Source organism: Nicotiana sylvestris, chromosome 6 (genome assembly GCF_000393655.2).
Source record: "Nicotiana sylvestris chromosome 6, ASM39365v2, whole genome shotgun sequence".
NCBI classification, from domain to species: Eukaryota; Viridiplantae; Streptophyta; class Magnoliopsida; order Solanales; family Solanaceae; genus Nicotiana; species Nicotiana sylvestris.
In genome coordinates this window covers 66,627,762-66,651,689 of record NC_091062.1, presented here as the reverse complement: position 1 = coordinate 66,651,689, position 23,928 = coordinate 66,627,762, and the positions used below count along the sequence as shown (strand labels likewise).

At 41.1% G+C, this 23,928-nt stretch overlaps 2 protein-coding genes across 2 annotated transcripts; one reads left to right on the top strand and one right to left on the bottom strand.

The window, feature by feature from the left end:
- Nucleotides 1–4,604: 4,604 nt before the first annotated feature.
- LOC138870724 (uncharacterized) lies at nt 4,605–5,543 on the bottom strand. Its single transcript, XM_070148558.1, has one exon. It carries the CDS (start codon nt 5,541–5,543, stop codon nt 4,605–4,607), a length of 939 nt encoding a protein of 312 aa, XP_070004659.1.
- A 16,862-nt stretch (nt 5,544–22,405) lies between these two features.
- LOC138870723 (uncharacterized) lies at nt 22,406–23,067 on the top strand. The gene is made up of 2 exons (XM_070148557.1): nt 22,406–22,700; nt 22,751–23,067. Exons 1-2 carry the CDS (start codon nt 22,406–22,408, stop codon nt 23,065–23,067), a joined length of 612 nt encoding a protein of 203 aa, XP_070004658.1.
- Nucleotides 23,068–23,928: the final 861 nt, after the last annotated feature.

The following is a 23,928-nucleotide window of genomic DNA, read 5'->3' as shown; positions in this document are numbered from 1 at the left end:
AAAACGAAGCCGACCTGTAACAGGGTAATGCTGACCTGTTTCAGAAATAAGTACCGCTCCTATTCCCACGCCTTTCATATTTGCAGCCCCATCAAAGAAAAGTTTCCATCCCGGCTTCTCAACTTGTTCCAATTCATCAATGTGCATCACCTCTTCATCAGGGAAATAAGTTTTCAAAGGTTCGTAATCTTCATCGACGGGGTTCTCAGCCAAATGATCAGCTAATGTCTGTGCTTTCATCGCAGTCCGTGTCACATAGATAATGTCGAACTCTGTAAGCAGGATATGCCACCTTTCAAGCCTCCCTGTGGGCATAGGCTTCTGAAAAATATACTTCAATGGGTCCAAGCGAGATATGAGGTAAGTGTTGTAGGATGACAAATAATGTTTCAACTTCTGTGCCACCCAAGTTAGGGCGCAACATGTCCTCTCCAGATGAGTATACTTAACCTCATAAGATGTGAACTTCTTGCTGAGATAGTAGATAGTCTGCTCCTTTCTGCTCGTAACATCATGCTGCCCCAGTACACAGCCGAATGAATTATCCAAAACCGTCAGATATAGAATTAAAGGCCTCCCTGGTTCTGGCGGGACCAACACAGGTGGGTTTGACAAATACCGCTTTATCTTATCAAAAGCCTCCTGACATTCATCAGTCCATTTGACTACAACGTCTTTCTTCAACAATTTGAAAATCGGCTCACAAGTTGTCGTGAGCTGAGCGATGAACCTACTGATATAATTCAATCTTCCCAACAAACTCATCACCTCAGTTTTGTTTCTTGGAGGCGGCAATCCCTGAATAGCTTTGATCTTTGACGGGTCTATCTCAATGCCTCGACGACTGACTATAAACCCCAAAAACTTCCCAGATGGCACTCCGAAAGCACACTTTGTAGGATTGAGCTTAAGATTGTACCTGCGAAGCCTTTGAAAGAACTTTCTCAAATCTCTGACATGGTCGGACTGCTGTCTAGACTTCACGATCACATCATCCACGTACACCTCGATTTCTTTATGTATCATATCATGAAATATTATTGTCATGGCCCTCATATAAGTTGCCCCAACGTTTTTTAAACCGAACGGCATGACCCGATAACAGTACGTTCCCCACAGTATGATGAATGCCGTCTTTTCTGCATCTTCCTCGTCCATTAGAATTTGATGATAACCCGCGTAACAATCCACAAAAGAACCAATATCATGTTTGGCACAATTGTCAATCAGTATATGGATGTTGGGCTGTGGGAAATTGTCTTTTGGACTCGCCTTGTAACCCTGGTCTTGCCATCTTTCTTCGGCACAGGCACAACATTAGCTAACCAAGTGGGATACCGTGTAACCCGAATGACCTTTGCATCAAATTGCTTGGTAGTTTCTTTTTTGATCTTCACACTTATGTCCGTTTTGAACTTTCTCAACTTCTGCTTGACAGGAGGGAGTGCTGGATTAGTGGGCAGCTTGTGAACCACTAAATCCGTACTTAGACCTGGCATATCATCATACGACCACGCAAAAACATCCTTGTATTCGAACAATGCTTTGATTATCTCCTCCTTGAGTCGTGGCTCTAGATAAACAGTTATTTTAGTTTCGCGAACATTATATTGATCCCCTAGATTAACTGCTTCTGTGTCACTTAGGTTAGGTTTGGGTTTTCCTTCAAAGTGACTTAATTCTTTACTAATTTCCTCATAGGCCTCATCATCGTCACATTTCACCTCATCATCACACTCGATTTCTTGCATTATTATTTCTGAGTTATATTGGCTTTTAAAACTGGGCCGAAGATTCCTCATACATGTCAAGTCATTGATATCAACATAAAAAGAACTGTAAAAAAAGAAAAGAAAAATGGAAACAAAGTTAGGAATGAAGAACGAAGAAAAATTGCTTTTCATTGAATGTAAAGATAACAGGGTTTTAACTCATCCAAATGGATGGAACATAGCAACTAAATTACAAACCCTGGAATAATCCAGGTGAACTAAAGGAAAACAAAACCCACTACCACGACTCCCTCCAAATTGGAAGAGGAGTATCTTCCCAATTGTTGACATTAGCACATGGTCCGATGTACTGTATATCTGCTTTGCTTGACCCTTCCCCGACCTCAACCATGTTCACTTCAGCAAATACCCTCTCGAACACCTTATCCAAGTTCCCCTCTGCACCAATCAATGGACCTAACACCTTTGCCAATGACTGCTTCTTGACACCCGGCCTGACGAAGGACCTGGACAAGCGTGGAATCGGTTTGGGAAGAACCCAAGCTTTCTTTTTCAATTTACGAGCTCTTCTAACATCTGCCGCTATTGCTTTGAACCCCAGTCCGAAGATGTCCAGGTTTTTGGGCAGATAAACAGGTTGAACAATGCCTTGAAGCTCAGCCCCCATACCTTTTCCTGGCACGAACCCATTACTCAGCATTTCTGATACTACCATGACGGTCGCAGCTGCCACCCTAGGACATGGAATGCTTTTACCCTCGGGCACTCTGTTTACCGGGACCGTGTCGAAGACCTGATAAACCTATGGTCCCTTATCATCTTCAGTTTCTATAAAGGGCACAATGGCATCATTCATGGCGCATGTGGGATCTTCCCCATGTAACACGATTTCTTGTCTGTCCCACTCGAACTTGACCATTTGGTGCAGTGTGGAAGGCACTGCTTTGGCCGCATGGATCCATGGTCGACCCAACAAAATATTGTAGGACACTGTAGCATCCAACACCTGAAATTCCATAGTGAACTCGACTGGGCCAATAGTCAATTCAAATATAATATCCCCACTGTGTCCGTTCCCCCTCCGTCGAACCCTCGAACACAAACACTATTTTTGCGGATTCTATCATCATCAATCTTCAACTTGTTCAATGTGGACAACGTACAAATATTAGCACTTGACCCGTTATCGATCAACACTCGAGTAACCATTGAATCTTCACACTTGACCGTCAAGTAGAGAGCTTTATTGTGTTCTGTGCCTTCCACAGGCAATTCATCATTAGAAAATGTTACCCTGTTTACCTCAAAGATCTTGTTGGCAATTGTCTCCAGATGGTTTACTGAAATTTTGTCGGGCACATGAGCTTCATTCAATATCTTTATCAAAGCTCGGCAATGCTCGTTAGAATGGATCAATAATGACAACAACGAGATCTGGGCCGGTGTTTTTCTCAATTGTTCAACAATGGAATAATCCTCCACTTTCATCTTTTTCAGAAATTCCTCTGCCTCTTCTTCCGTCACAGCCTTCTTGACTAGCAATGGATTGTCTTTAGCGCCCCTAGCCTTTCTCAACTCTTCGGGAGCAAAACAACGTCCCGACCGAGGTAATCCCTGTGCTTCATAACTCTCTTCCTCAATTTCCTTTCCTTTGTATGTCACCACTACCTTGTCATATTTCCACGGCACGACTTTGCTATCAGCCACGGGTAATTGGACTACCGGCTTTATGACAACTGGTTCTATGTAGGCCCCTTTCACAACAACCACGGGTGCAGATGATGACCCTGGTACCACTAACTTGACTGGCTTTAGCTTTTTTGCAGCAACAAATGGTCCTTTTCCCATTTCCAACACTGGCTTATCTTTTATCGCTTTTAGCTGAACCGCTGGCCTCGCGCTAACTGTCTTTTCTTTGACCTTGGCTTTCGTAGAACGGATCACCATGACCGTCTGCGAGGGTTTTTTAGGCTCTGTCCCCTTATGTATCAGTTCGATCATATTGGCTTCATAATGCGCTGGTAATGGATTTTGATTGATGTTTGGAGCCTCCGGAGCCTATACTTCAATACGGCGATTATCAATGAGTTCTTGTACCGCATTTTTCAATTTCCAACATTTTTCAGTATCGTGCCCCGGCATCCCTGAGTAGTACTCACAGCTAACAGACTGGTCCAGGTTTCTGGGAGGGGGGTTTGGTTCTTTGGGCTCAATTGGGGTCAACATTCCCAACTGTTTCAATCTATGGAAGAGAGTGGTGTAAGATTCTCCCAATGGAGTAAATTTTTTTCTGTTCGGGGCCTTCTCACTTCTAAAAGCTTGGTTTGGGCGGAAGCTGGTTCCTGGTCTATTTGTCCTAGGAGGTGGATAGGTGTTTTGTGGGGGTGGATATGTGTTTTGGGGAGTCGGTGCACGCCATTGCGAATGCGCCGGAGGCTGAGTGTATGTCTGGGCGTGGTGGATAGAAAAGTGTGGTTCTGGTGGTGGATAGTAATGTTGTGGTGGGCCATATGGGGTATACTAGTAATTTGGGTGGTGGGGTCTGGGTTGGTTGTAGTAGGGCGGAGGGTTGTTGGGCCTGGACCAAGTACTAGCTTCAATTGCGGCAATTTCTTCCTTCTTCTTCTTTCCGAGTACACCACCAGTACCGCTTTGGATGGCCTGGGTAGTTGCTTTCAATGCCGAATAACTCAAGATTTTGTTAGACTTCAATCCTTCTTCAATCATGGCTCCCATTTTTACAACTTCATTGAATGATTTTCCAACGGATGTCACCAGATGACCAAAATAGGTCGGCTCCAACGTCTACAGGAAATAGTCTACCATCTCACTCTCCCTCATCAGAGGATCAACTCTTGCTGCCTGTTCCCTTTAGCGGAAACCAAATTCTCTAAAACTCTCCGCGGGCTTCTTCTCCAACTTCAACAATGACAGACGATCGGGGACTATCTCAAGGTTATACTGAAAATGGCCAATGAACGCTTGTGCCAAATCATCCCATGTATACCATCGGCCGGGGTCCTGTCTCGTGTACCATTCCAACGCGGACCCGTTCAGACTTTGACCGAAATAGGCTATCAACAATTCATCCTTCCCCCCAGATCCTCTCATTTTACTGCAGAAACCTCGGAGGTGGTCCACCGGGTCGCCACGTCCCTCGTACAAATCAAACTTGGGCATTTTGAAACCTGCGGGCAACTGGACATCCGGTAAAGGGCACAAATCTTTGTACGCAACACTGACTTGGTTGCCTAAACCATGCATGTTCCGGAAGGATTGCTCCATGCTTTTGACTTTACGAATCACTTCCTCCTGTTCCACATTCTTAACTGGTTTCTCAACTTCTCCCGGGATCTCAAAATGGGGTGTATAAGTATATGGCTCAGGCACTTTAAAAGTGGGTTCAGGAGGGTAATAGTGGGTGTCGTGAGCTTGGAATAGCGGCTCACTGGACGATCTATGTAATGGAGCTGGGGGAGGTGCCACAAAGACTGGAACCATGGGTGGGGGAGGGTTCTGTTTGGGTGGTGGAGTTGGAGGAGCAAATGAAGTAGTACCATAGCCCTGGGTGTGATAGGGAAAGGCTGAAGATGCATGGGGAGTAGTGGGCTCCTGAGCCTGAGCCGGAGGTGGGATGTAAGATGAATTAGCGGGGTATAGTGGTGTCGGGTGCACCTGAGACCATGCCCGATGCATTTCAGCCATTTGCGCTTTCAATTTTCGCATCTCTTCTTTCATAGCACCCACATCTATCACCTCAACTTCATTTGAAGGATCCATAATACTGGTATCCGAATCCTGTCCTGTCATGTTTACTTTATCTTTCGACCGGGTGTTGTACGGGTGAGTTGCCAGAACTGCCAATCAACTAACCACCTGCCTGGACTTACACATGTTGACAACAATTTCATTAGCGATTAGGTTTCAATGGATTAGATAACCGCACATTGCGCATGAATGCACCTATACAATTAACCATTTCTATTATGCATTTGTTCAACCGCATGCGTCATCCCGACATTTTCCTTATTTCTAATTGCAAAATTTCTCTCTTTTCTTTTCCCTTCTTCTTTTTCTTTCTCTTCTCTTTCATCTTTTCTTTCCGCATTCTATTCCTTTCTTGTTTTTCCGCTATTTTCTTTCTTTATCCTTTTCCACCCCTCTTGTTTTTCTTCTTTCTTTCCCTCTTCATTTGGTTGCGGTCGAATCCTATGGAGATTGCCTACGTATCGTGACCCCGCACGAATCAGACCAGACGTAGTTCGTGAAAATAAGTACAAAAATAAAGGAACAAATTTGTGAGAATTTTCAGATTTTCATTATCACGACATTCTATTTACAAACTAAACATTTTGAAATGGAAAATAACGGACTCCAACTAAACTCAAATACAAACTCTGAACATACTAGCATACTTGGACGTAAAAAGAAAATAGACTGACAAGCAACAAACTCTAGAATGAAAAATACAGACTCGATCTATGAATACATTAGTGCTTCAAAAGTGGGTGCCCGCGGGGCATCGTTCGGCCTCGCCGCGGGCTTAGGTGCCAAATCCCTTTCAAGTTGCTCTAGCTCATACATGGTTCGCTTGACATAAATTATTACTGCCGAAAAGAAGGTAGTGCGGGTCATGTCTCCACATGCCTGACATCTCCTGAGGATGGCGTGGGCAATGGTCTCAATCCTGTCTCTTGTTCGACCCTTTTTTATAAGAAGTCGCCTTACTTGATTATTGCGAGCCTCCAACACATGAGAATCCTGAAGATGCTGATCCTGCAGCTGCTGTATTTCTACTTCCATTCGGGCTAGAAAATCATAGCAGTGCCCACTTTCGGTCTCAAAAGCTTTAGCTTGCCTAGCTGCCTTATCCTCAAGGGTGACCACTTTTCTTTTCAGACTAGCAATGGTCTTTTCATAATCCTTCTTTAATTGTTGCATGCAATGGGTGCGTTCTTTTGTTCTTTTTACCCACTGTGCCCGGGGTCCCGGCACTCACCAATTTCCCTTTTCAGCCCTTTTATCAACCGCTCGTCCGACCGGCTCCTTTGTTGATTATTGGCAGCTATCCTCATTTGCTAGATTTGGGCCCTAAGCACCTCATTTTCTTGGGCCAACCTGTTCTTTTCTCCCTGATCAGCAGCAACTTGCATACTGTTCTCAAATTTCAGAGCTCCGATCTGTTATTTTAACTTGTTGATTTCGGCCTGATAGCCTTATTCTTTTGCTAGCCAACCCCATTGTTCTCGTGATGATTCAATGAAGTCCTGGATGTGGGGTCTTTTCGCTGGCCTTTGATGCTCAAGTTCTCTTCTGTACCGTGCGATGTATTCTGGCGACATTTCTCCTTTGGCCCGATCCTGCACACAAGTATCTGCTTGTAGGTATTGATATTCATTCCAAATCTTGCGGACTTTCGCTTCGGGAAACTGTCCGTCAGGGCCGATCTCAATTACTTGAACACTAATATCTTCCTCCCGTGGCATGGTTTGGCATCTCCCGAGTTGTCTCAGAACCTGACAGGGAGCATAAGGCTGGATGCTCTTAAGGCCCATCAAAAGAAAATGCTACCTAGCTGCTGGCATGTATATGATTTCTTCAACAGGCAACCATCCCAACGTCCATTGTATCTGTCTGTCTGTGAGAGTACGAAAGTATGATATCCATGCTGTTACTCCTTCAGGCAGACTAACCCCGTCAATCCTTGTGTAAAACTCTCCTATACATGTCTTGTCAGACAAACCATAGCTCAAGAGCGGGGAACGGTAACATAGATGCTCGGTCATCCATATTTGTAGCAACAGGTTACACCCCTCAAAAAAGTTGCCTCCGGCTCTGCAGGCAGTGAGAGCCCGGGAAATGTCAGACACGATCATAGGTGCAAGAGTGCTTTCATTTTGAGCAAGTAAGGTACTGACTACCCCGACTATTTTTATATCAATATTCTTGTCTTCCCTTGGGAACACTAGGAGGCCTAAAAAGGTTATCATGAAAGCCACCCGTCTGTGCTCATCCCATTTTCGATGATTATTTTTACTGCATAGCTTGATGTCCGTCTTGTTAAACCCTCCCACGTGGCCGTACCTGTCGTATATGAAGCGCAAAGTACAGAAGCCTTTTGCCAAATCTGGATTACGGACTGTCCTGGGTATTTTTAATGAATCTAAAAATCGATGCACCGTGATGGCTCTTGGAGCAATCAGATATTTTTCTCTTAACGGAACCTCAACATTTCCGATGTACCCGGCGATTTCCTCCAGAGTTGGGGTTAGCTCAAAATCTGGGAAGTGGAAGACATTGTGCGCTGGGTCCCAGCAAGTGACCAATGCTCTTATAATATCACCCCGAGGCTTGATTTCCAGTAAACCCGTAAGACCTTTCAGATATTTCTTAACTTCGTCTTGTCCTTGTTTGCCTAAATCATTCCACCAAAGATGCAACTCGAAGGGGATTTTAGTCATTATTGAGAAAGGTTCGTTTTGCATCGTGCTCATCCTGCACATTTATTAAAGTGATTTAAGCAAAACTTTTATTTGATCAAGACAAAATTAACTATTTCTTTTTTTTTTTTTCAAAAAAAAAATGAAAGACTCGGTTTTCAAACACGACATTTCAGCACTCCCAAGAACGAAGATTTTCAGGCTGTGAGAGTCAACCGGTCAAAATAAAAAATGACCAAAAGTGGCCGTCTTTGCGAAGTCAGCCTTCCGGCATCCCTTTCGGGAACATTCAGCTGTTTCTGATGAAAAACGGCATCACCCGACTTATTCATGCAAAAAATTTAAACTTTAAATATTTTTGGCTATTTTTGCAAAGGGGAGGTTGGACCCGATGAGGGTTGCTTACGTATCTCACATCCGGTGAGAATCAAACCTGGGTAGTTCGGGCCAAGAAACTAACTATATTTTTGAAAACAAGGCTCTTTCTTTTCATGTTCCATAGCAAGACAAACTATTTTTCTTTTTCTATTTTTGAAAACAAGACAAAATAACGACTCTCCTTTTTCTTTTTCATTTTCAACAAACAATAAACAACCTATATTTTTTCCAAACTAAAACAAAGACTCTTTTTCTTTTCTTTTCTTTTTCAACAAACAACTTTCCAAAAATAAAAGACTCTTTTTCTATTTTTCCTTTGCTTTCTAAACTGTTAAAAATAAAACATTTTCCTTTTCCATTTTCTCAAAATTTCGGCAGAGTTTTGACTCCCTAACTGCTATTTCACTCTTTTTCTCTTTCCTTTTCTCAATTTAACATTCCCGTGATTCAAAAGCCGGTCAACATGCCGGTTCAGAACAAATATATGTACAGAACATGTAGGATGCATCAGGATGGTCTTTTCATTTCAGGTTGCTAGCCCTAGACGGACCCAACCCCTGTATTGAGTCCCCTAAGTCAAATGCAGCATGATGCAATTAAGCGCTACTACTAGGGATCCGACATGAAGTCAAGTTATTCTGGGTTCAAAACCTGGGTATGTGTTCTAGATTGTGTACCCGAGCGGACAACTCGAGTCGAGGAGGGGGCAGCGTACCGGGGACCCGCGAGATCGTCCGGCTTTACAACTTATCCGGCCTCTTTCTTATTTCAGGGTATGACACTAACAAAATAGGGAGTCTCAACCAGTAAGCACATCCCCGGAGGTGAAGAGAGAAGGGTGTCGGCACAGTTTATATAGAATTCAGATAATATCAAAGCGGTAACATTTAGCACATTAAGCATGAAACATGTACGATAATCAGATATAGCCAAATAAAACAATTTATCTAAGCTCGAATTCTGAACCCTGAACCACATGGTCGTGGGTTCGTTCCCCAGCAGAGTCGCCAGAGCTGTCATACCTCCTTTTTACCTACACCCCTGGAAGGGTGTATAATGGAGTTTTTCCAATTAAAGGACAATCGGAATGGGATTTGGTTATTAAAATTTCAGAGTCGCCACTTGAGTGATTAATGGTGTCCCAAGTCACCAGTTTAATCCCGAACCGAGGAAAATACTGACTCTGTATTACAGTTCGCGAACCAGAAATCCGGATAAGGAATTTTGTTAACCCGGGAGAAGGTGCTAGGCATTCCCGGGTTCCGTGGTTATAGCATGGTCGCTTAACTGTTGTATTTGATTTTATCTAATTTTAATACATGCTAGCTTATGTGCCTTTTATTCGTAAACCGCTTTTATCATTTTTAAAAGAATTGTAACGTCGTGAAACGCATCTCGAACCACGTCGCAATCAATGCACCCGCGGTCGTCAACACATTTCGACTCCGTTGAGATTTGGATTTGGGTCACATAAATGTACACCCGAGTTTAGGAATGTAATTTTATTAAAATCGCGCCTAAAGAGTCTAACGTATTATTATTTTGGGGAGGCCGTGAAATTCGCTAAACGGATCATCCTGAAGTCTAAAAATTAATGCAATATTTATTGAGGGCCCCGTAATTTGTGTGTTATATTTAGCGAGGCTCGTCTCATTTATTATTTCAAAGCCCAAAATGGATTCAAGCCCAAATCTTACTTCAAAGAAAACAGTCGCGTGTTGGGCCTTTAACATGAGCCCAAGTTCTTTTATATGTAGCATGTGGCTTTAATGCATAACAAAATCAACATCTTTAGAGCACCCAACCAATTTTCAATTTAGTAACATTTGCATCTCATTGGCTCGAATATATGAACGGGTTAAGCCAATTAAACTAATACACTTGAAATTACAGCCTACAGATTTCTATGTATGAGTTAGGCCAGTAACGCAGAACAATAAGCTTGACACTAAACTATGACTCTACTGGTGTATCAATACCAAATCACAACTGGTTTCGAGTTTAACTTTATATTAACAGGGATCTAGTTGCATACAGATGTGATATCAAGCCTAGAATTATTAACACTACAACTGATGTTTATATTCTTACTCTTAACAGTTCGAACACTAGATCATTGCTACAAATGCACAATTCCTGAATCAATGTCCAACTCGGATTATGCTCTGGTTCCAAGCGTTTAAACTAAGGGAATGAACTAAACTGACTACAACTAATGCCGTTCCAAGTCTAACTATTGCACACCGATTCTCTGAGCTGATTATCAGTCTATTACAAAATGATAGCCAAAGCAGTTCCAATCGCCTAAGACAGTCTCAATTATACAGTCCAGCACAAATTAAACACTCCAAATCAATCCTTAAACAGACAATCCTAATTAAACAACTAACAACCATTGCAACTTAAACAGATTAAAGCTAGGCAACTAAATGTCATTTGGACTGATTTCAACCACTCGAATGAACACGAATCTGGAACATTACTTCATTTCAATCCAATTGAAAGCTACATCAGTGATTCAAAATGTGTACCTGGATATGAAATGTAAGAAGAAGAGGAAATGAGCGGCAGTAATCAGGTGTAATCCAGAAAATTCAACAGCCTAGAAGTGATTTGAAACCAAACACAAACAGCCAATAAACCAAAATAGCACCAAAACCAACACAAATGAAACCAGCACCCTCTACAACCTTCATTAACCCAAACTTCAATAAAACCAATTCAATTATGCCTACAACTATTCGAAATCACCACAGTATACTCCAGAGACAACTTCAGCAATCAGAAAACCCAATTAAACTTGCCAAAACAGATTGAATGAACTCTCACAATTACTCGAAATCCAACAGAAAACTCTCTGAATTTTCAAATTACCAAAAATGAACTTAGGAATGTAATTCAGCTACCAAAACTAGAATTCAGCTAGAAAATTGAATAAAACAGTATTTTTTTGGTTTCTACTGGATTTTGTTTGTTTTTGTATTTTTTTTAAAGAACTAAGAGCTAGAAGCAAATTTGGATCTGAAATTTGAATTCCAGATCTGAAACTCGAAGAGTACTGTTTTTGGGGAAATTTTGGTGGCCAAAAAACTGCTCCTTCAAGGCAAAGGCATTGCCCTTTTATAGGCACAAATGGGCAGCCTTGAAATCTATTAATTGCACCATAGGTCCCTCTTCTTTTATTTAGTTAGTCCCTTATTTTCTAACTTGTTACCCAAGTAATCCCACTAAAATTATTGAAATCTACACTAAAGTACCACCCTAGAAGATTCTAGTTTCAACTACCATGTGTTGCCCCATCCTAAATGTTTAAACTACCCCTGAATTTTAAGCTAAAACTACAGCTATAACCAAGACAGTTTCTTAAGCTCTGAATATACCTCAAAAATCTAAAACACAAATTAAACTAGACATCGACCATGAAATTCACACATGCAGCAAGGTCAAAAAGGAAAAAGAAATTGAAAGTAAAAGGAAATACCGCTAAGAATTCACCAACTACCAAGAGCTCCGGCCGGTGGTTGCTTCTCCAAATCCCCTGAAATTTCTGACTCGTAACATCCCTAACCATGTGTTTCATAAGAAAACACCTGATTAGGGTTGTTAGGGTCCGAAATCATGGAGATTTTGCCTTAGGGCCTTGGTTGGAAACCTTCGATTTAACATTTAAGCTGCTCCGGGCAAATTCGAGAGACAAGGCCATGGGGGTTGGGTAGAGGAGATCCAGGCGGTCACAGGGTGTAAATTTGGGGTTATTTGGCATAGGTGACGAACTGGCCGGAAAACTTCAAACGAACATTCAAGGGATTCGACCGTGATTCGAAAGAAACCAGAGGTAGGGTTGGAAAGAGGATGAGCGGGGGAAGCTGGGGTGTATTTTTGGTGGCTTTTGGCGTTGGTTGCGTTTGCCGCCGACGAGGATTCCGGCGAGGCTTAGGGCTCATTGTTGGTCTCTTAGAGACGTGGGGTGAGAGACAATTGAGGGGGTGGGGGTAGTATTCGGACATATATGTATTAAAGAGTGGGTGCTTCTGGACCGTTCGATCTAACAACCTCGACGACTGAGATCTGGTGCACTGAGAAACGACGTCGTTTGGCTCCTCTTGGGACCAGACCGGGTTGGGCATAGCTGGGCCTGGGTGGATTGTTTTGAGATTGGGCTGGGATATTAATTGGCCCAAATCATGGGCAGCCCTTCTCTTTAATGCTTTCCTTTCTCTTCCCTTGTTTCTTGTATTTAATTTTTGTATTTCAATTTGTATATATATATATTTTTTTAATTTTATAAAATTGTAAAAATTAAAAATAAAGTCCTAATATATTTCAAAATTAAACTAATTATTTCCTAAAATTATTTTAAAAACTATTCCGGGATGAATTCGCAATTAAACAATTAAAAATGCAAAAGTAGACTATTTTTGTTATTTTCCATATATTCTATTATAAAAAAAATTAATCCCTGATTAATACTAACATATGAAATTAGATCCTAAATGAAAAATGCATATTTTGTATTTTATATGAATTGATCATGCACAACTAAAATGCAACAATTACCAGAAAATGCCACAAAATTTGCAAAATTGCCAAATAATGAAAGAAATTATTTTGTTTGAGTTTTTGGGAATAATTCATATATAGGGAAAAAATCACGTGCTCACAACGGTTCAGTCCCATCAAATAAAAAATTCAAAAGTCCCCAGGCAAAGAAACTGGGGCAGAAGTCGCGGTTTTATAAAAGATCTGATTCCAAAAGTTGTAATTTTGAACCCATTAAAGTTGTTTTGTGCCTTTATGATATCCTTTCTTTCTAACCCCATCCAAAAGCCAATATTGCAGTCCAAAGAAAGTCCTTCTGACCAATATTTGAGAATGCCAAGTCAAGCGAGATAGAGGTACGATTCGCCTCAGGGGGCAACACTCTGTTCTGCACAAGGAAAATGAGCAAATGAGAGTCCTATTGGTGAAAACCCCCGCGGGCACCGTGGGGCGATGAAAGATGAGAGAAATCAAAATGAGAGAGTCTTATCGGTGAAAACCTTCATAGGCACCGTAAGGCGACAGTGAGTTGAGAGATGAACAAATGAGAGAGGTTTGTTGGTGAAAACCCTTCAGGGCACCTCAAGCCAAACAAGGTTGGTGACTTTGCAAAGAGATTGGAATATGGAAATCCCGGGGCATAAAGTATGACAACTGAAAGGTGATTGATTGAACAGGCTGGGCTGATTAATCTGAAATGCATGTCATGATAATTGGTGTCAGCTGCCTCACCCAAATAAGTCTCTTTTCCTTTTCTCCCTAAAACATTCATCTTGTTTCGATTTTTTTTCTTTATTCCTAATTCTCGAAGTCATTGCATTTCATTTCTTTTGGGTTTATCTCTCTAAGGATTTTCCAATGTCAGCCTTGTTTAAGCAAGTAAGAAAGGATTTCAAAGCTTACTACCAACTTCCAATTGCACAAAGCAAAGTGCGGCCAAAACATACCCGAAATAGCATGATGCAAAATGGAAAAATAAGGTGTTGGTGAAAGTTCCATTAGTCGAGTGGTTTGGGAATTTTGTGGAAGATACAGAGGTTCAGGTGGGAAGGACAGAAATGTAAAACAGCAGATTGAGTGCAGAGCACTCGGGTCATTCAGGGTCATGTGGGTGAGACTCAGTCAGAAAGTCAAACAATTCTTGGCCAGTTCAAAGCAGCCGGTCAGAACAAAGCACGGTAGTGAAAAGGCCACCTTCAACAAGAATGCCGCAAACTAACCACCACATTTTTAAAACCGATAAAATTTTCTTTGATTAAAATAGGGGCATGAAATTTTGTTTGTTCCGGAGGAACCCTCCGTAAGGAAAGCATGTACCGGACATGTTCGACCGTAAATCTTCAAGACCCTCATGGATAATGAGATTTAATTTAAAATTTTCAGGGCCCTCTTGAATAATGGGATTCAATTTTAAAGGTTCTCAGGACCCTCCTGGATAATGGGACTTAGTTGAATTCCAATACATTCATAGATAACAAGATTTAGCATAAGCTCTACCTTTAGGAAATATAAGTTGGCTTTGAGGTTTTCACTTTTAAGATGGAATTTAATTTCAATTGTCAGGGCCCTCCTGGATAATGGACTTTAGTTTTTAAATTCTTAGGGCTTTGGGGTAACATGATTCGATTAACACTCATAGATGTGCCCAGATACCAAACTGGGGCAGAAAGCTTTCTTTTGTTTTGTCTGTTTTGTTGTAATCAGGCGCCCACCTGGAGAACAAGGGAATACAGTTCAAGTTTTTGGCAATCAGGCGCCCACCTGGAGAACAAGGGAGTATAGTTAAAGTTTTGGCAATCAGGCGCCCACCTGGAGAACAAGGGAATACAGTTCAAGTTTTGACAATCAGGCGCCCACCTTGAGAACAAGGAATACAGTTCAAGTTTTGGCAATCAGGCGCTCACCTGGAGAACAAGGGAATACAGTTAAGGTTTTGGCAATCAAGCGCCCACCTGGAGAACAAGGGAATATAGTTAAGGTTTTGGCAATCAAGCGCCCACCTGAAGAACAAGGGAATATAATTCAAGTTTTGGCAATCAGGCGCCCACCTAGAGAACAAGAGAATATAGTTCAATTTTTTGGCAATCAGGTGCCCACATGGAGAACAAGGGAATATAGTTTAAGTTTTGACAATCAGGCGCCCACATGGAGAACAAGGGAATATAGTTCAAGTTTTGACAATCAGGAGCCTACCTGGAGAATAAGGGAATATAGTTCAAGTTTTAGAAATCATCCGCCCACTTGGAGAACAAGGGAATACAATTCAAGTTTTGGCAATCAGGCGCCTACCTAGAGAACAAAGGAATACAGTTCAAGTTTCGGCAATCAAGCGCCCACTTGGAGAACAAGGGAATACAGTTCAAGTTTTGGCAATCAGGCGCCCACCTGGAGAACAAGAGAATATAGTTCAAGTTTCGGCAATCAGGCGCCCACCTGGAAAACAAGGGAATACGGTTCATGTTTGATAATCAGGCGCCTACTGGGAGAACAAGGGAATATTATTCATGTTTTTTGTAATCAGGTGCCCACCTGGAGAACAAGGGAATGCAGTTCAAGTTTTGATAATCAGGCGCCCACCTGGAGAACAAGGGAATACAGTTCAAGTTTCGGTAATCAGGCACCCACCTGGAAAACAAGGAAACTCGTTGCAGAAGTCAATTAGCAACAACACAAATTCGCCTCGAGAGTGCAAACCAACAGTTCAAGATACACCACAGAACTATAGAAGCGGCAAGACCAAGTCTGAAGATGGTAGATAAGATTCTTGTAATGCATAGATCATAGTTTAGCCTAGATTTTTTATTTTTATTTTTATTTCATAAGGAGTTAAGCAAGCAATAGCAGCAGCAGCAAGAGTGAAATCACAGCTTTCCGGTAGTCCCAGCTACCGAAACTTTCCGAACTACACTAACCTGATTCCTTTATAGCCAAGGATATGTAGGAAACCTCTGAAGCAAGGTGCGGTCAGATATTTCAAAAATGCTTCCCCCGGGGTATTCAAACGGCCAAAAATCGCTCGTATCTGCTCACTTGATCTTTGCCCGAAAACTCTTCGTGTTTTCGAGCAAAGAGGGGCAGCTGTGAGCATGTGATTTTTGCCCAACCCAAAATACTCTTACAGAATCACAAAAAGTTTTTTGTAGTTTATTTTAATTTTATAGGATTTTTAGGAATATTTGTTCAAGTGTTTGACATTTTTAGTTGAATTTTTGCATGCATTAAAGCATAGAAAATACCCCGAAAATATCAAAATTCCATGCATTGCATATTAGATTATGTGTTCGTATTTTAGGATTAATTAATTGTTATTAAAATGAAAATAAAAAAAATCAAATATATATAATAAATATCATATTTTTTGCATTTTAGCCTTTAATGCCAAATTAGTAGTTTTCTCTTCTTCAATTTAGGATAAACTAATTTTATAAATATTATAATTGGATAATTAGCTTAATTAAGATTTTATTTCGGATTTAATTAAGTTAGATAGAATTTTTATTAAAGAAAAAAAAGAAAGAAAACAAAAGAAAAAAAAAGTTGTTCCAATATTGGGCCACCCAAAAGACCAAATTTGTAGCCCAAAATCCCCTTTCTCTTCCAATCCGCCCTAGCCCATTCCCTTTACCCGCCCCAACCTAAACCCACGCCCCGACCCGCCAGTGACCCGCCCCACAACCCCTCATATATAATCCCTCTTATAATATTTTCCTTAAACAAACCCTAAATCCTAAAGACATAGAAACGTCGCCCCCATGTACTGTTCATCGTCTCCCTCATCCGAGCCGATCTCAACTCTCCTGAAACTCAGACGAGTTCACTTACACACGGGTCCCATCTCTCCATGTCACCCTAATCCTAACGGATTTCTGACAAAACGAGAATATTCCCTTCGAATTTGTACGTTATTTTTGCATTCTGGAACGATTTGTTGGATTAATGGGAGTCGTGGATGGATGGAAATCAATCCACACCTTCCATTTGTCCCTAAAATCGTTTACAAACAGATGAGATATTCAGATTTTTGGAGGAAGCTTCGAGAAGATTTAAGGCTTATATATAAGGTAAGGATTTCTTGGTTGGGGGGGGGGGATTTTTTCGGAAATTTAGGAGAGTAAAATTTCTAGGGTTCTTGGAGTTCCCTTTTCTTCAGTTTTCTTCAATTTTAGTCGATTTTTTGAGAAGACAGAATAAAGAAAAAAAAAAGCAAAAAGAAAACAGTCCGAGTTTCATTTCAGTTTTACTTCATTTCGAGAAAAATCAAAAAAATGACCAAAACAGATTTCTCTTGATTTCTTGTTCTAAAAAATGGATCTTGATTGAAGTTTAAGTTGGTGTTCGCATTTGAGTGCTGAGTCCCGGCACATGTTTCAAATTTCTGTCTGAATTTCACGATTTCTACTCAAACCTGTTGTTGTTTGTGTTGATATTAGCTATTGGATTTCAGCTATTGGATTTCATTTGTATTTAGAGTTTAAGCAGAATTAATCAAGGTGTTTGTTGATTCAGGTTCATCTCTTAGCTCCTTTAATCTGTTTTTTTTTGTTGTTTCTTCTTCTTTTCTTTCCTCTTTGTGTCGTTTGAAGTATGATAAGAGTTGTGGGTTAAAATGGGCCTAAGGGTTTAAAGAATTGGTATAATTGTTGAAAACAAATTTACTGGGACTGAATTGAGTATTGATCTAAGAAGATTTTTTTTTATTTTTTTATTTTTTATCTTTGTGTTTGGAAATACTTAGACCTTTTGAACTTGTTTGTTGTCGCTGATTTTGGGTTCATTTGAGTATTATTCTAGTGTGTTAAGTTTATTGATGTTGGAATGGTTAAATGAGAACCTGAGTTTTCAGTTGCTTTTGGGTATTTTCTTATTCTTAATGTTCCTTTAAGCTTGTTGCATTCCATATGTTTGAGAGATAACAAAAATGGATCTTTAAGAAGTCAATTTGAGATTTACACAACTACTGACTGGTTTTGGTTTTCTTTTTTGGGGATATTGTATTAATTGGTTTAAATATCACTCCTTATTATGTAGTTGGAATCATTAAATGACATGATTTATGGGAATAGTTTTTCAAGAAATGATATCTTTATTTTCCTTTTGGTGTGACCAACGTTAATTGCTAGAACTATTCACTCAATGCGTTTGTTTCTATGTGACTGGCAATTCTGCGTTGGTCTCATGTGGAGTAAAACTTTATCTGTGTTAATTTGCATCTTGTGTATCATAAGGATTTGACTTTAGTCATAAATGAGATTGGTATTATCAAGGAAAAATACTTAGCCCTTAAAAATGGTTTGAAAAGAATAGCAATTTCGGTATTTGTTCCGTTTGTTTTTTTTAGAACAATAGGTGGCATTTAGGAGTTGGCGAGGTTACAAATTGATTTTCACATAGCTCTTATCATCCCGTTAACTCACTTTTTATTTTGTCTCATGTCGTTATCTTGTTGGAGTCTTTTACTTGTTAGTCGATCATATTTCATGCATTTCTTTCTTGAGTGCCATAAAGTTTTTCCATATATATGAGTTTGCTAATGAAAGATGATTAGGGTGTGGGGGGTTTTGAGTTGAGCAATACTTGGATTCATTTAGTAACTCTTCTCAGAAAACATACAGTGATCAAATGGTACACTTCATCCATAAGGTGATTTCCATAACTCATGGCCTCGCATAATCTCAAGTAATTTAGTAAATACGAACTTTCGTAGCTTGATTTAGGCGCAATAAATAATAAAATTATCATAGCTACGGGTACGGTTCCCGTGACGTAGTTGTGATACTTAATTTCAAATTAGTTTTAAATATGAATATCCGTAGTTCACTTAGTTGAATGCCTTCTCTTTTAATAAAAATTTAAGTGTGCCATACAATCATCTAGTCTATGGCCCTCACATCGATATCTTAATTAGTGAAGAAAATGCCTAGAAATCTCGTAGTTTGCTTTAGGCGCGTTAATTAAATAAATGGTCATAGCTACGGGTACAGTTCCGCTGACATAGTTGTGACGCTTAATTTCTAAAATTCGGGGGTAAATTAATGTGACCCGGCCATAATTTAATCTTGTTAATAAATTAAACACGTTGTGTATCGTGGGTACGGTTCCCGTGACATGATTCACAACATGTAATCAAATAATTACTTGTATAACAATTGGATTACTAAAGGCAGTTTTAAAAGGAATAAAAATGCACATAGGTTTCAAGAATGTTGTAAAAATCAAATAAATAGGCCAATATTAACAGTTGAGCGACCGTGCTAAAACCACAGAACCCGAGAATGCCTAACACCTTCTCCCAGGTCAACGAAATTCCTTACCCGAATTTTTGTGTTTTGCGAATTGTAAAATAGAGTCAATCTTTCCTCGATTCGGGATTTAACCGGTGATTGGGACACCATAAATTATTCCAAGTGGCGACTTTGATTTCTAAATAAAATAATCTCATTTCGATTGTCACTTAAATTGGAAAAACTCTCCTATACCCCTTCCGGGGGTAGAAAAAGGAGGCGTGACAGCTATGCCAGGATTACCACGGTTAGAGTGGAGAGGCACCTTATATTACACTCCCAGCAGAGTTATTTCAATTCCAAAGACTCAACGGATGGTTGGGAAGGGATGTGGTACTTATCTAGCTTATATGCGAGATGTCAATATTGATACTCCTAACGTGGAGTTAGTTTAGTAGTGAGGGATTATCCAAATGTATTTTCGCTAGATCTTCCCGGCATGCCGCCTGATAAGGATATCGACTTTGGTATTGATTTGTTATCGGGCACTCAGCCCATCTCTATTCCTCCATATCGTTTGGCTCCACCTGAGTTGAAGGAGTTAAATGAGTAGTTACAGGAGTTTCTTGATAAGGGTTTCATTCGGCCCAGTGTGTCACCGTGGGGTGTTCCAGTCTTGTTTGTGAAGAAGAAGGATGGTTTTATGCGTATGTGTATTTACTATCGCCAGTTGAACAAAGATACAATGAAAAACATCTATCCATTGCCATGTATTGATGACCTATTTGATCAGTTACATGGTGCTAGAGTGTTTTCTAAGATTGACTTCCGTTCAGGCTATCATGAGTTGAAGATTCGGGAGCTAGATATCCCAAAGACTGCTTTTAGTACTCAGGATGGTCACTACGAGTTCCTTGTGATGTCATTTGGGTTGACCAACGCCCTAGCAGTATCTATGCATTTGATACACAGTGTATTCCAGCCCTATCTTGACTCGTTCATCATTGTGTTTATTGACGACATTCTGGTGTACTCCCGGAGTCGGGAGGATCATGAGCAGCACCTGAGGACTCTACTTCATACCTTCAGAGAAAAGAAGTTATATCGGAAATTCTCAAAGTGTGAGTTCTGGCTAGATTCAGTGGCATTTTTGTGTTACGTAGTACCAAGTGAGGGGATCAAGGTGGATCTGAAGAAGTTGAAGCAGCGCGGAGTTGGCCCAGACCGTCCTCAGCTACAGAGATACGGAGTTTTCTTGGTTTGGCAGGGTATTACTGTCGATTTGTATAGGGTTTGTCATCTATTACAGCACATATGACTAGGCTGACCCAGAAGAATGCTTCATTCAAGGTCCACTTATTCCTATGTGTCATCTTATTTTGCTCCATATTTAGTTGTATCCCGTGATTCTTTGAGTTCTCTTATCTATGTGTCCACAGCTGTGGGAGATTCTATTGTTGTTGACCGTGTGTATCGGTCGTGTTTGGTTGTTCTTAGTGGTTTTGAGACTAGAGCTAATTTATTATTGCTCAGTATGGTAGACTTTGATATTATTTTAGGCATAGACTGGTCGTCTCCCTATTATGTTATTCTTGATTGTCACGCCAAGACTGTGATGTTGGCTATGCCAGGATTACCACGATTAGAGTGGAGAGGCACCTTAGATTACACTCCTAGCAGAGTTATTTCTTTTCTAAAGACTCAACGGATGGTTGAGAAGGGGTATGATGTGTATTTAGCTTATATGAGAGATGTCAGTATTGATACTCCTACCGTGGAATCAGCTCTAGTAGTGAGGGATTATCCAGATGTATTTCCAGCAGATCTTCAAGGCATGCCGCCCGACAAGGATATCAACTTTGGTATTGATTTGTTGTCAGGCACTCAGTCCATCTCTGTTCCTCCATATAAATGACTCCGCCTAAGTTGAAAGAGTTAAAGGAGTAGTTACAGGAGTTGCTTGATAAGGTCTTCATTCGGCCCAATGTGTTGCCTTGGGGTGCTCGAGTCTTGTTTGTGAAGAAGAAGGATGGTTCTATGCGCATGTGTATTGACTATCGTCAGTTGAACAAAGTTACAGTGAAAAACATGTATCTATTGCCATGTATTGACGACTTATTTGATCAGTTATAGGGTGCCAGAGTGTTTTGCAAGATTGACTTGCGTCCATGCTATCATGAGTTGAAGAATCAGGAGCTAGATATCCTGAAGATTGCTTTCTGTACTCGGTACGGTGACTACAAGTTCCTTGTGATGTCATTTGGGCTGACAAACGCCCCGACAACATTCATGCATTTGATACATAGTGTATTCTGACCCTATCTTGACTCGTTCATCATTGTGTTTATTGACAACATTCTGGTGTACTCCCTGAGTCGGGAGGATTATGAGCAACACCTGAGGACTCTGCTTCAAACCTTGAGAAAAAAGAAGTTATATGCAAAATTCTCAAAGTGTGAGTTCTGGCTAGATTCAGTGGCATTTTTGGGTCACGTAGTATCAAGTGAGGGGATCAAGGTGGACCCGAAGAAGGTTGAAGCAGTGCGGAGTTGGCCCAGACAGTTCTCAGCTACGAAAATTCGGAGTTTTCTTGGTTTGGCGGGGTATTACTGTTGATTTGTAGAGGGTTTCTCATCTATTGCAGTACCTATGAGCAGGTTGACCCAGAAGGGTGCTCCGTTCAAGTGGACAGAGGTGTGTGGGGAGAGCTTTGAAAAGCTTAAGACTGCTTTGACTACAGCCCCAGTATTGGTATTGCCTATAGGTTTGAGGTCCTATGCTGTAATTTGTGATGTGTTGCGTATTGGTCTCGGGGCGGTGTTGATGGAGGGTGGTAGGGTGATTGCCTACGCGTCTAGTCAGTTGAAGGTGCATGAGAAGAACTATCCTATCCATGACTTGAGTTAGCAGCTACTATTCATGCCTTGAAGATTTGGCGTCACTATTTGTATAGTGTCCCTTGTGAGATGTACACTGATCACCGGAGTCTGCAACATCTGTTTAAACAAAAGGATCTTAACTTGCATCAGTGGAGGTGATTAGAGCTTCTTAAGGACTATGATATCACTATTCAATCCATCTTGGGAAAGCTAATATGGTGGCCGATGCCTTGAATCGTAGGGCAGAGAGTTTGGGCAGTCTAGTATATCTACCAACAACGGAGAGGCAATTAGCATTGGATGTTAAGGCCTTGGCCAACCAGTTTGTTAGATTGGATGTTTCTAAGCCGAGCCAAGTTTTTGCTTGTGTGGTTTCTCAGTCTTCACTTATTGATCTTATCCGGGAGCATCAGTATAATGACCCCCATCTACTTCTCCTTAAGGACACGGTTCAGCATGATGATGCCAGAGAGGTCACTATTAGGGATGACGGTGCATTGAGGATGCAGGGTAGGGTATGTATGCCTAATGTAGATGGGTTGCATGAGTTGATTCTCCAGGAGGCTCACAGTTCGTAGTACTCCATTCATCCAGGTGCCATGAAGATGTATCAGGACATGAGACAACATTATTGGTGGAAGAGAATGAAGACAGACATAACCTAAATTGTCAGCAGGTGAAGTATGAGCACCAGTGGCCGGGTGGATTGCTTCAGAAGCTGGAGATCCCAGAGTGTAAATGGGAGCGGATCACTATGAATTTTGCTGTTAGGTTTCCACGAACTCAGATGAAGTTTGATGCAGTTTGGGTGTTTGTGGATATGTTGACCAAGTCAGCTCATTGCATTCCAGTGATGACTACTTATTCTTCCGAGTAGCTTGCTCGAGTTTATATCTGTGATATTGTCAGGCTTCACAATGTGCCAGTATCCATCATCTCTGACCGAGGTACACAGTTTACATCGTGGTTCTGGAGGGCCGTATAACATGCGTTAGGTACTCGGGTTGAGTTGAGCACAACCTTTCACCCTCAGACAGACGGACAGTCCGAGCGCACTATTCAGATATTTGAGGATATGCTTCATGCATGTGTGATGGAGTTTGGGAGTTCTTGGGATCAGTTATAGCCACTTGTGAAGTTTGCCTACAATAACAATTACCAGTCGAGCATTCAGATGGCCCCGTATGAGGCTTTATATGGTAGACAATGTCGGTCTCCAGTGGGTTGGTTCTAGCCGGGCGAGGCTAGGTTATTAGGTACACACTTGGTTTAGGATGCTTTGGAAAAGGTTAAATGTCACGCCCCGAACCTGGGGGCGAGACTGGCCCCCAATGCCTTACCTATCCTTGCGTACCAACTTGCAACTAAGGGACTCTAAACATATGATGTCATACTTTGGCCATGGGCCACATTACAAGAACTGCGAATGCTGACTAAATGTCAATATATAATTGGGCCGACAAGGCCGTCATAACTATTACAGCTGACAAACCAACCAAATATACATACAAGACCTACAAGCCTAACATATTGTACTAACTGACAGGATATGTCTATAAGCCTCTACTGATGGATATACTGTGACCAGAACAACTCTCTGACCTACTCATAACTTATATACATATATATACAAGATGTACATAAGGCTCTAGACCCGGAAACTCCGAAAATCATGGAGCTTACCGATCAAGCTGAACTCGCGCAACACTTATTGAAGAGGCCTACCCGTCTGTCTGTA

Excerpts from the sequence above, each read along its gene's own strand:
- LOC138870724 (XM_070148558.1), bottom strand. The coding sequence starts at position 5,543 with ATGACAGGACAGGATTCGGATACCAGTATTATGGATCCTTCAAATGAA.
- LOC138870723 (XM_070148557.1), top strand. The coding sequence starts at position 22,406 with ATGGTGGCCGATGCCTTGAATCGTAGGGCAGAGAGTTTGGGCAGTCTA. Across the intron at positions 22,701-22,750 it reads CGGTGCATTGAGGATGCAGG|GAGGCTCACAGTTCGTAGTA; the intron begins GTAGGGTATGTA and ends TTGATTCTCCAG.